This window comes from Setaria viridis, chromosome 7, assembly GCF_005286985.2.
Source record: "Setaria viridis chromosome 7, Setaria_viridis_v4.0, whole genome shotgun sequence".
Classification (NCBI taxonomy): Eukaryota; Viridiplantae; Streptophyta; class Magnoliopsida; order Poales; family Poaceae; genus Setaria; species Setaria viridis.
Genome location: NC_048269.2, coordinates 16,050,877 through 16,062,396, shown reverse-complemented (window position 1 = coordinate 16,062,396; position 11,520 = coordinate 16,050,877). Strand labels below are relative to the sequence as shown.

The window sequence follows — 11,520 nt, the reverse complement described above, 5'->3', positions numbered from 1 at the left end:
CACGTTCACACTAGATGCAAATAATAAAGTACTCATTTTGGAGGCAATTGAAATGGTAAATACTTAAGTAGAGTTTAGGCAATTTTCAATGACAATCTGGAATATGGCACTCAATTTTGAGGAATTCAAAGTTTGGCAATCAAGCTGGCACCAACATGCTGCCTCTCGACCCAAGTGTTAGCAACGCGGTACTCTCTACTTATTAAAACTACGACCCTTGCGCAAGTTACTCATAATAGCGTGTGAGGGGTAGAGGAAAGGGTGATGCTAAAAATACAATATTTTTTCCCTTTTTGTATTTGCAGTGAGCGACTAGCGCGAAAGCCGTTGCTTCTTAGCGTATTCATTTTCTTGCTTAGATTTTTAAAGAAAAGGGAGGTTGATTGGAAAGACATATCCAATCTTGGCTTTTAATCCAACCATCTACAACCATCAAGCCATAATGAGCTTTCTTCTACCTTTGTTCTTCTTCAGCGTGCTCCAGCTCTGGTCGCTCCTCCGCCCATCCCTCCTCCCATGTCTCCAACATCGTGACCGCTGCTGAATCCGCCACGACCACCATTATTCCTTCCTAACGGCACCAGTGCGGTGCCTTATCGCTTTCCCCAGCGCCCTCCACCGTTGGGCTACGACTTTCCTCTATGATACGTGATGGATGGATTCCACTCGAGAAACCTCAACGATGTTAACTCCTCATCAATTGAAATCAAGGTGATTTTGGTTGTGGATTTAGCCATCTAGGACTCGCGAAAGGAAATGCACTATCTCGGGATGGATCCTCGAGCACAATTGGGTCATCATGCAGCCACATAGAACGTATCATATACTCTGCGAGGCCCGGTCCCAAAATTTGGTCGATCCGGTGTATGTTCATGCGAGCTCTTCGCGACACCCTTAAGAAACTACTCCCTCTATTCGTTTATATATATGACGTTGATCAGCTTAATTTTGAGCAAGCCGGTATCATATATAAACGAACGGAGGTAGATTAATTTTTGTTTTTTCAAGAAAAAAATCCATGGCAGACAAGTCACAAACAGAATTGAGCGAGTCACCATTGAAATGGAGGTGGCGAGCCAAAAGTACGAGCCCGAGAAACGCGAAGCACGAGTTGGAACGGTGGGTGTGCTGGGCTTTGGAAGGCCTCCCATCAATTTCGTTGCCCTGGCTCGCTGGTGCCCACAGGGCAGAGCCAGCAGCAAGCAGCGGGGGGCGAGGGGGTTTTTGAGCTGGGCACGCGGCGCGAAGGCCGAGGGGTCGTGCCCAACGGCCTTCTCCGAGCCCATCTCGCCCACCTCTTCCCTTTTTCGACCCAGCCCCCCTGCATCCCTCACCTCACTACAAATGCGGCGCAGCAGCCACCATCGCCGAGCAGAGAGAGTAGTAGTCTAGTAGACATACACAGCGATACCCTCCTGCCTGCCTCCGCCCTCGCATCGCGCACGCTAGGAGAGAGAGGAGGGGGAGGCCGCTGCAACGGCTAGTTGCGGCGGCGGGGCCGGGCCCCGACCGATGGACCCGTACAGCGGCGGCGATGCCGGTGCCGGAGGGAGCGGCGGCGGCCACGGCTCTCAAATGTGGGTGAGGGGGACCCGGGTCGTGTTCGTTCGTTCGTTCCTTGGGGTACCGAGTCTTCCGGGGAACTGCTCCCGTCTCGTGTTTCCGTGTTTCGTGGGGGGATTTTGGGGGGGAGGGACGGAGGGGTTTTGGGCTGGGGTCGACCGATGCGCCGCCGCCGTCCGATGAGGCGTGGCGGCGGGCCGAGATCCGCGCGCCGCCGGCCGGTTCGTGTTGTTCGATCTAACAGTGGGCAAATCCTGCCGTGGAGTGGCGGCGATCTGGCCCGGGGCGGCGCCGGCTTCGGCCGATTTGGATGATGATCCGTGGGATTGGTCCCTTGGCCCCCTGGGTGCCTTTCCATTTTTCAATTCGATTTCGATTCGCTGGTTCGGGATGTTCTCTCGCGAGGGGGGCGGTGCGTGCTCTGGGCTCCCGGTTTGTGTCCGATTGGGGGATTAGTCTGCCGCCGGCTAGCATAGCTTCGATAGGGAGGATATGGGCTTACGGGGGCTTGAATCGGGGATGCGCACGCTGTCTGTTGAATTGCCGATCGGTTAGAATCAAGCTGCCAAATCGCTTGTAGATGGCTGTAGACATCTGATTGTGGATTTCAGTGCTTAATCCACCTTACATGACCAACTAAAATCTGATGAAATCTGGCTAGAACCTGCAAGAGTAGCTCCATGACCTGTGATATACGTTTGTGTGCTTGAGCTTGAACCATATCTCAGCTCTCCCCTCAACTGAATGCTTGCAAAATTCACCTGCTGTTCCAGTGAACTACTTTTGTGGAATTCATTGTACTTATACTCGATCTTGTAATGCTTGCAGCAGTCTGTGGGATTGGCAAGCAGGGGAGCATTGTGAACCGGACGATGCGAGTCATGGTACTTCACTCACATCCAGCCTACATCTGCGTCACAAAAACTCTTAGAGTATCTGTGTGGACTTGCTCTCTCATCATGTCTCATCTCCTTTTACAGCGGATGCCACTAAATTCGTGTGGGATTGCCTCAATCAAGATGACGATGAGCTACTAGGATTGCTTGGGAACCAAACTCCGCTGAGGGACTGCCGTGATTTCTTCGCTGATATACCAGGTAAGAAGCCTTTTCTTCTGACAGCTATAAACTGCTTGCACTCTTGAATGCTATGCTTTAATGAGGTGTTTGTTGCTTGAGTAGATATCTCCTGCAAGGAGACCCTGGACCCAGAGGAGTCTCGGGAATCAAAGCGAAGACGTACGTTGGAGTACCCTTCGGAGTCTAGCCAGTCAGAAGTTGGAACTCATGAAACTGGTTCTCCTTTTGTCGCATCTGAGGTTTGTTTGCTAGCTCCTTGCTATGTTTTTTTCAATCTCTCCTTCTGCTACTTTTACATGTCACAATTATGCTTTGTCGCATCTGAGATTGTTCGCTAGCTCCTAGCTATGTTCCGAATCTCCCTTTTCAGTTACTCTTTACTTATCACAGTTGTGCTTTTTATTGATCCATGTCTCAGGCAACAGAGGTTTCATTGCTTTGCACTGATGAACCACGGAGTTTAAATTGTGATATGCAGTACAGCTCAAATAATTTAGGTTTGTATTTCATCATATGTGCTTGAAAACGGCCTATTGCTGTCCCTCTTCTGTTTGTTAATTGGAAATTTCGCATCAGATACTATAAATTCCTTGTCAAATGGAGCACCCTATTGGCAAGAAGATAACCAGTTGGAACGTTGCTCTTATGGAACTCCTCCAGTATATGTCGAGCCTGATCAAATGTTGGTTCCTCTCTGTTTCCATTCAAACCACTTTAAACTTATTCATCATTACTTGGCAATCATGACATCTTCATCTCGTGTTTGCTGCAGGCCTTGTACCCAGGAGAGTGTAGTATATGTCGATGATCAAGCTGGTATTTCAGGTCAGTGCACACCGTTTTTTCTACTGCATTTTGTTGCCAATTTTCATTTACTCTTTCAAGACAATTTCCAGTTTCCATCAGCACGGGGAATAATTAATTAACTATTGGCCATCCTTGCGGTGTAATTGGCAACACATTTGCCACGTGTCAATGACTCAGATGACCCCACATTTGTTTGTTCACAATTCCCAAGCCCCTTGTGTGATATGAAAAGAGAATATTTTCTTTCCTACTTCCCCTTTGTTGCAGTCGTATATTGGTGTATTTGTAGCTGCTGCAGTTTGCTATTATGCCCGGCAGTCATGTATTTTGAGTGCCTTGTTGACACCAACATGTAGTGATGTAGCAGTTCTGCAAAGCAACTTACCTATTCTTTCTATCTGGCTACAGGATCAAGTGAGATTGCTCCAGTGACAGAAAATCTCATAATGCAGGAAACTAGGAAGCTTTCTACACTTAAAGTCTCTAAAGGTATTTCAGTTTGATAGTATATTGAGGCTTGGAGCACCCTTGAACTTCCAGTTGTATCAATTTTGATCATTTGTTTCTGCTGGCTTACCAGGAGGAAGCTCATCGCTAGTCAAGGCGAAGCAAAACATAACTACAACTGTAGCATACCCTTTTACCCTCATCAAACCATCTTGGGAGGAAACCGATGTTACTCTGCAGGATATTAACCAGAGAATCCGTGCTCCTCCAAAGAAACCTCCTGAAATCCTGGGAACTTCCGCGTTCTCTGGCAAGCCGGTGATCGGCAAGACAAGGATCAGGACAGACGGGGGGAAAGGCAGCATCACAATACTAAGAACAAAGGGCTGAGAGCCAGCCCTGAGAATGACTTTGATCCTTATTTATCTGCCATTCCCTCCATTTTATCAGGACAGAAGGGGGGGAAGAGGCAGCTCCTTGGTGTGGTCAATTGTGCAGGCCTGAGAACCAGAGGCTGCCATTGATCCACACCGATCACAGTACAAGGAACAGAGGGCTGAGGACATGAGGCTGCCATTGACCCTTATTTATCTGCCATTCTCTCGATTGCTCCCGGCGCTTTGGTCAATGCGCAGGCCTCTGTAGCTCCCCATTTATTATTACATATTTTTTTTCCGTTTCGATTTTGTGCTGTGGCTTTGGTGTTCTGAAGCACACTGTAGATGCGAAACTCTTTCTTCAAAAGTTCCAGCATTCTTCCGGTGTATTTATGACATGTGGCCAATGATATATAGGGAAAAAAAATTGGAGTTAAGAAATTGTTGTGTTCTGCCCTGTTTACTTCCCTTTGATGCTGTTCAGGCAGCCTGCGTGCTTGATTACCGGTAAGCATTCTGTGAGAGCGTAATCTCTAGCTCAATTCTTTGCTGTGAGTTTTTCCTTGCGTATTATATGTTGGATGTCGCAGATGTATGATGAATTTTATAGTCCAGGGGAGGGTGTATCGCAATAGTGATTAACCGAATGTCTGAAATGCAATAATCCAGGCGGAGTGAAAGATGCCGGAATCGGGAAGGTGAGAAAAAGCGTGACGAAGCTGCCATTGCTTACAGTGTCCGAATGTATGCTGCAGAGGTGCGCTCGATGCTGAACAAGGAGAGAAGCAGAAAGGGGAATCGTGATGGATCCTTCACTGCAGCAGACTTGACTGGAGGCGGGGGCTTTGTTGTTATTAAAATAGAAATGTCGATCGAATGTAGACGTCCTCGCTTCCAACATTTGCCCGACGCATTATAAACGACTTACAGTTTGAATTGGGCGTGCAGGCATCGTAAGCATGCAGTCGTCCATCATCATATCTCTAGTCTCGGTACAAATATTTGCATCCTGCAGGTTATTACAATATTTTTCATCACGCGCATTACAAAGACGGACGAACGAACGAGCCGCACGCCACGAATCGCTTGGTTGGGGTTAGGGGTGCGCCGTGCACGATAATAACAAAACATATAATCCCTTCGTATTAAAATATTTGTCGCTGTTTACATTTGATCATTCGTCTTATTTGTAAAAAAGATAAGTTATACTTAAAATACTTATAACATTAAATACTTACATAATTTTGTAAATAAGAGAACGATCATGTACGGGGTAGTAGTTGTGAGTCTATCCATGGTTAACGACTGCAAACGGTCGACGGGCCGTGATGGCATGGCGCCCACCTCCACGTACGTCGTCGATCCTGAAGGCCCTCCTGGCCAGCTGCACGCCGGCGGGCATGGGCGTTGCGGCGGCGACGACGGGCCTGCGTCCCCCGGAGCTGGCTGTCGAAAGGCGGTGGCGACAGCTGCGGCGGGCGTCGATAGGCGACCCGGCGCGGGGCAACTGAGACCCGCGAAGGAGTCGCATGCCCGTTCAGCGAGCTTGGGCGGCGCTGCGTGCGACGGCGCCCAGCCGTGCACCACGCAAGAATAGTCACTGATCGATCAGCATCTCGCGGCACGTGCGTGAAGGGAGCGCACGCATGAGAGGAGGAGCTCGACAAGGATGGATTGGCTCACGGGGACCCGAGGCTAGCTGGCGAGGGAGGGTTTAAGTAGGAGGGCACACGAATGCGACCTGGTCACTGACAGTTGGGCCCCGCATGTAAGCAACCGCCAGAACTCAGAAGTTAGTTACCTCAGAGTTTTCCCTCAAAAAAAAAAAAGTTACCTCAGAGTTTGCCATGCATGGCATCACAGATGCAGAGGTAGTAACTGCAGTAGTAAGTTGTACTGACGGCAGTTTAAAAAAAAATTTAGTTTCAAAAAAAGTTGTACTGACGGCGTACTGGTTTGAGTTTATGCGAGGAGTTGACCGACGCTAATACTCCCGAGTCCTGGCGTGCCCAAGCTGCTCTCGCGGTCTTGCTTGCATGCGGTGTGACATGCCCAAAACTCCGGACTTGCGTGTCTTGCGTCCGTGTACCATCTTTGCCACGAATGGCTTTCTATTCCCTTCTCGTCTGAGGGTTCACCGACCCTGCGGTTGCATCGGCTTTGATTCCAATCGCGGATCCCCATGCCACTTCTGTTTTCCTTCCTTTTTTTTTTGACTGCCCAAGTATTTGTTACCATGGTCTTCTTCCACTTAGCGTATGTCAAAGTCGAATAATGGGAGAAATTATATTTAAAAATGCCTGTGGTGTAAAAGGAGGCAACATTGGTGGGGAAAGTGACCAAGGAGGACGATGATGCTTATAAACAGTTAGTCTTTTTTTCTTGAGGAAGATGATGATAGCTGGTATATGACAAGTACACATAAGAACGACATCAGTGATCCACATAGACAGTAGAGATTAATAAAACAGTAAACTACATAAACAAATTGAAAATTAATATATGCATGAACACACACATATGGTATGACCTGCTCTTTCTAACCAGCAATTTGAAGAGAACCGAAATTACATCGATCATAATTAAACAAACGAGGGGGGGGGGGGGCTTAGGCCCCTCATTCTACATCCTCCCTCTAACTCGAGTGACGAACAATTGGGGAGAAAATAGAAATATAATGATTAATACTCCCTCCGTCCAAAAAGAATGCAACTCTTGCTTCTCGAGAAGTCAAACAGTTTGAAATTTAACCAAATTTATAAAATAAAGTACTAATATTCACGTCTCCAAATAGATTTAGTATGAAAATATATAACATGATTAATCTATTGATATTTATTTTGTACTATAAATGTTAGTACTATTTTGTATAAATTTGGTCAAATTTAAAATTGGTTGACTTCTTGGGAAGTGAGGGTTGTATTCTTTTTGGGACGGAGGGAGTACAATTAAAACTAAGCTGAGCTCATGTCACCAATTTGCGAATAAGTGAAAATGTATAGGTTATGCACGAAATCAATAGGTACTATAGTTATGACAATGCATTGGATGTGGGTGGATGGGTGGGTGGGTGGGAGGGGGGTTTAATTTGAATCTTATTGCTAGTTGTTTGGATTCTAAAGGCAACATGTTCAACCTAAAGTTGAGTGGAAGATGTTAAAATGGTTGGACAATAAATTTGACATCTGGATTATTTTTTATGATGTGCTATTTTTATATTTTGTTTTTGTTTTTACTAGAATTGTCAAGGTATATATAGGACAATTCTGGACATTTGTATACTAAAAGCGTCGCACCATTGTTGTTCAATGCAATTCGTTATTCTAGAGTTGGCAAGGGACGCTTCTAAAATAAAAGATTCTGAAATTAGTAGGACTTAGAAAGGAACTATTGGGATCTAACTCTAGCTACCCGCACCTCCCACAATATTCAACCCGTGAAAATATCAAACCTTTCACATCAAGTTGATCCATATTAGCTAGTGAATATTTGAGTCCATTGGTCTCTTTGTTGACTAAGTTTGTAAATCCTATTGAAAAATTATTTATGTGGAAAAATATACAAATAAGTAAAAACTATATATATGAAACAAATAATAAGGACTTATGGAACCAAAAATGTTGCACATAGAGCAAACACATGGGAATAATAACCTCAGAGTTTGCCATGCATGGCATCACAGATACAGTCATACAGAGCATGTTGCGCAACTGCAAGTCATGGCTGTCTTGACTTTCTTTGAGGACATGCCCAATACATGCATATACGCATGGTAGTTTCAAGTAAAAAGTTCAATTCCACGTAGATTCAGAACTTGAAGACCAATAAACGAAAACCACCGCTAGCTTTTTTACTTGTCTAGACCCATCATGCTCCATTTTTCTTTCTCCTACTCTCGCGTGCCGCTTTCCCTCAGCATCTCTGTCATGGAGCATTCGCGTCATGCAGAAACTCCACTATCACGTACGTAACCTAGGTGGCAGCTAGGCGACAAGCTGCGCGCATGTTAGGGCCTGGCCTAAGGAGGAGTTCACCGACGCTAATACTCCCGACTCCCGAGTCCTGAGTTCTGACGTGCCGAAGCTGCTATTTCAGTAAGGAAGCTCACGTTCTAAAACAATCACTGCCTTCTCGTTCATAAGGTTGATCCTGCAGCTACATCGGCTTTTATTGCAATCGCCCACGTTTTGATCCATCGCGAGATGTAAGGTTGATTGTCCGCATGCCACTTCAGTTTTCTTCCTTCTTTCTTTTCTGACTGCCCAAGAATGTTATGCTTCCTATAAAAATAGTGTCCTGCTATCTGAACCTAGCTCGCTTCAGGATTCTTGATCTGATCGATAGCACACATCACGCAGTGAGTTATTTCTTTTGCAAAATACATGATACACATACATAGGCACTCATAAGCGCACACATACTCACTCGCGCACGTGCCCATACTATCCCTATCTTAAGATTGATCAAGTCACCACACACAATGCACTATCAAAAGTGATGTTGCCTACCACTAAAATACTAAGTAGTTGTAAATGCAAGCACCCATATTAGTTGACGAATCGACCCTGATGAGGTCTCCAAAACTTAAAATAATTTAGAATGAAACCCATTGCACAATCCATGTTACGTGTTTTGTTACTCTTGTTATTAATTCATCTGGATATGCTAAAGCTACTCAAAATTATATGAGCATTCCACAAAAAGTTAGCCATCTGATTGTAAATCCGATGTTGACATGGTTTCCAATGTGCAACTTTGGCTACAATACAACATTATCGGATTTAGTAGCCCAGCAGTCCACCAGGGGATTATTTTGTAGGCAGAGAGGATCGCGAGATCAAGAACTCGAAGGTGATCACGAGAACACAAGGGTTTAGACAGGTTCGGGTCTCCGGAGAGTAATACCCTACGTCCTGTATTCTGGTGGTTTGTATTGCTTGAGAGTTGAGATGCCTTCGGGAGACGCCCTTGGCCACCTTATATAGGCCCTATTTTTATCCGCTTATTTCCCACTTATTGGTGAAAATAAGCCATAAACCCACCCAAACGCCTTGCTTATTTCCCGCTTGACACGTAAGCCGCTTAGTTCACAATCTGGGAAAGAACTAGCGCCGGCTTATCCTGTACGCGGGTCCGAAATCGCTTCTGGGGCAAGCGAACCATTTCCCCCCGCTACCCTCACCCACCGACGTCTCCAGCCGTCCGCCCTCGTGCCTCCCGCGACCGCCGCCAGCTCCCGTCCTCTGTCCGCAGATCCCTCGTCAGCTCCCGTCCGCCTGCAGATCCCGGCGTCGCCGCTCGGTTTGCCTTATCCAGCTCCTGCAGATCCCGGCGCCGCCGCTCGGGTCGCCCTACCCGCCTCCCTGCCTCCGTCGGGCTTGGCCCCCACCGCCGGCCACCCCTGCTACCGACGCCGCACCCGCCAGGCTTGGCCCCCACGCCTCCCGCGACTCCCGTGACCGCCGCCGGTCCCGTCCTCCATCCGCAGATCCCATCGCCGGCTCTCGTCCGCCGGGCTGGCCCCCGCCGCCGGCCATCCCTGCCCGGCTTCCTCCACCTTCGTACAAGCGACGCCGCGCCCGCCGGGCTTGGCCCCTGCCGTCGGCAGCCCCTGCTCGCCTTCCTCCACCTTCCTTCAACTGACACCGCGCCTGCCAGGCTTGGCCCCTACCGCCGGCCGCCCCTACCCGCCTTCCTCCGCCTTCCTGTAACCGACGACGCGCCCCTGGGCTCGGCCCCCGCCGCCCCTGCCTGCCTCCTGAGGTGAAGTGTTGAGGGTCATTTTGTGTTCCTTCCTAACCTCTGTTCCTATTCTTTGTGAAGGTGAATCCATGCTGATGGTTAGGTCCATGTACTAATTTGTTGCCGCGCATCTTCGATATTGATTACCGTGGATCTCAGTGTGATTGACAGTGGACATACTGTGCTCTATAACTTCTCTTTGGAGAACCAAACCACTGTTATTTATTTATTACCTTAGTTGCATATATTTGATTAATTGCTCTAGGTTCTATTCCATGGTTGCGGATGATTGTTATTTCTGCCAACATGTAAAATTTATTTGTAGATCAATTTCGTATGTTCAATCATTTACTTCCCCTTGAATATAACAATTAGCTATCAAGACATGATTGCCATGTAGGGTCAACAAATTACTATTTTGTGTCTCGTGCATCCAAATTATTCTGCAAGTGACATTCAGGGAGCTCATAACTTGTCAACGTGTCTTTCATTGGTTCAAAATATTTAGTTTTATTATGTACTTGCAATTATTTTATTACTTATAACCATCAGATATCACTTATTTAAAATTTGCCAAACCTGTCCATGCTGCTTCAATTAACTACATTTCTTTTTCACGACTTATGATTAACTTTTCTACTTGGCGGTTTAAATGAAGTCATTAATTTTTTTTATGTTTTGATGATTCATCCTAATTACATGATGGTTTTAACTGTAGCCAAGTAATATTCTCCTTATATATTAGATAATCTTCAAAACATATTTTACTAAATCTGCCCGTTCCCCTCTACAAATCTGTTTTACAGATTTCTCTTTGGAGAACCAAGCCACTGTTAGCATATATATTGATTCTTTTTTCATTTTTCATTGGAGTCTCTTTGGAGCTGTATGATGATAGCGTAGCTCATAACAATTTTATGCATGCGTGCAGTTGTTGCGGATGATCTGGCCAGCTGCTGCTGCTCCGACTGCAAGGCCGCCAACAAATAGCAAGGTAAATTGCTGTCACTTCTTGATGGATTGCTAAAATGGCAGATTGTGGGTTGTATGGTCATTAAACAAGCTTGTAGATTTATATTTAATTCTACAATAATGTAATCAAATTTTAGATGGAAAAGTTGTCAAAGATTGTGGCGAAATGGGATTCATTTGCCGCAAAAGCTTTCAATGACATTTGTGTGGAAGAAGTACTTGCTTTCAATCGGCCGCATCAATGTTTGAATGTGGTGGGATATAAAAACCTTGTTAAAAAGTTTTATGAGCGTACCAAGAGGCCATACAATGAGACTCAAATGAAGAATAGGTGGGATATATTGAAAAAAATGTATACCCAATGGAATACTTTGAACCTTAGAGCAACCGGATTGGGAAGAAATCCTGTTACTGGTTGTATTGTGGCTAACGATGAATGATGGGGAAAATAAAATAAGGTGAGCCCACTAACAATCCTATTAGAGATAGTTCACATACACGTTGTTTGTTTGTTTTGAACAGAAGGTATAATA

General features: G+C 46.1%; 1 protein-coding gene across 2 annotated transcripts; it reads left to right on the top strand.

Moving 5' to 3' along the window:
- The first annotated feature begins 1,278 nt into the window (after nt 1–1,278).
- On the top strand, nt 1,279–4,736 carry LOC117862495 (uncharacterized). 2 transcript variants are annotated; one of them, XM_034745986.2, is made up of 9 exons: nt 1,279–1,577; nt 2,395–2,447; nt 2,544–2,660; nt 2,745–2,881; nt 3,061–3,139; nt 3,219–3,324; nt 3,415–3,467; nt 3,858–3,938; nt 4,030–4,736. In XM_034745986.2, exons 1-9 carry the CDS (start codon nt 1,513–1,515, stop codon nt 4,284–4,286), a joined length of 948 nt encoding a protein of 315 aa, XP_034601877.1. In that variant the 5' UTR covers nt 1,279–1,512; the 3' UTR covers nt 4,287–4,736. The 2 variants fall into 2 exon arrangements, with proteins under 2 accessions (XP_034601877.1, XP_034601876.1); XM_034745985.2 differs by having other exon boundaries at nt 1,280–1,577; nt 2,392–2,447.
- The last annotated feature ends 6,784 nt before the right edge of the window (nt 4,737–11,520 follow it).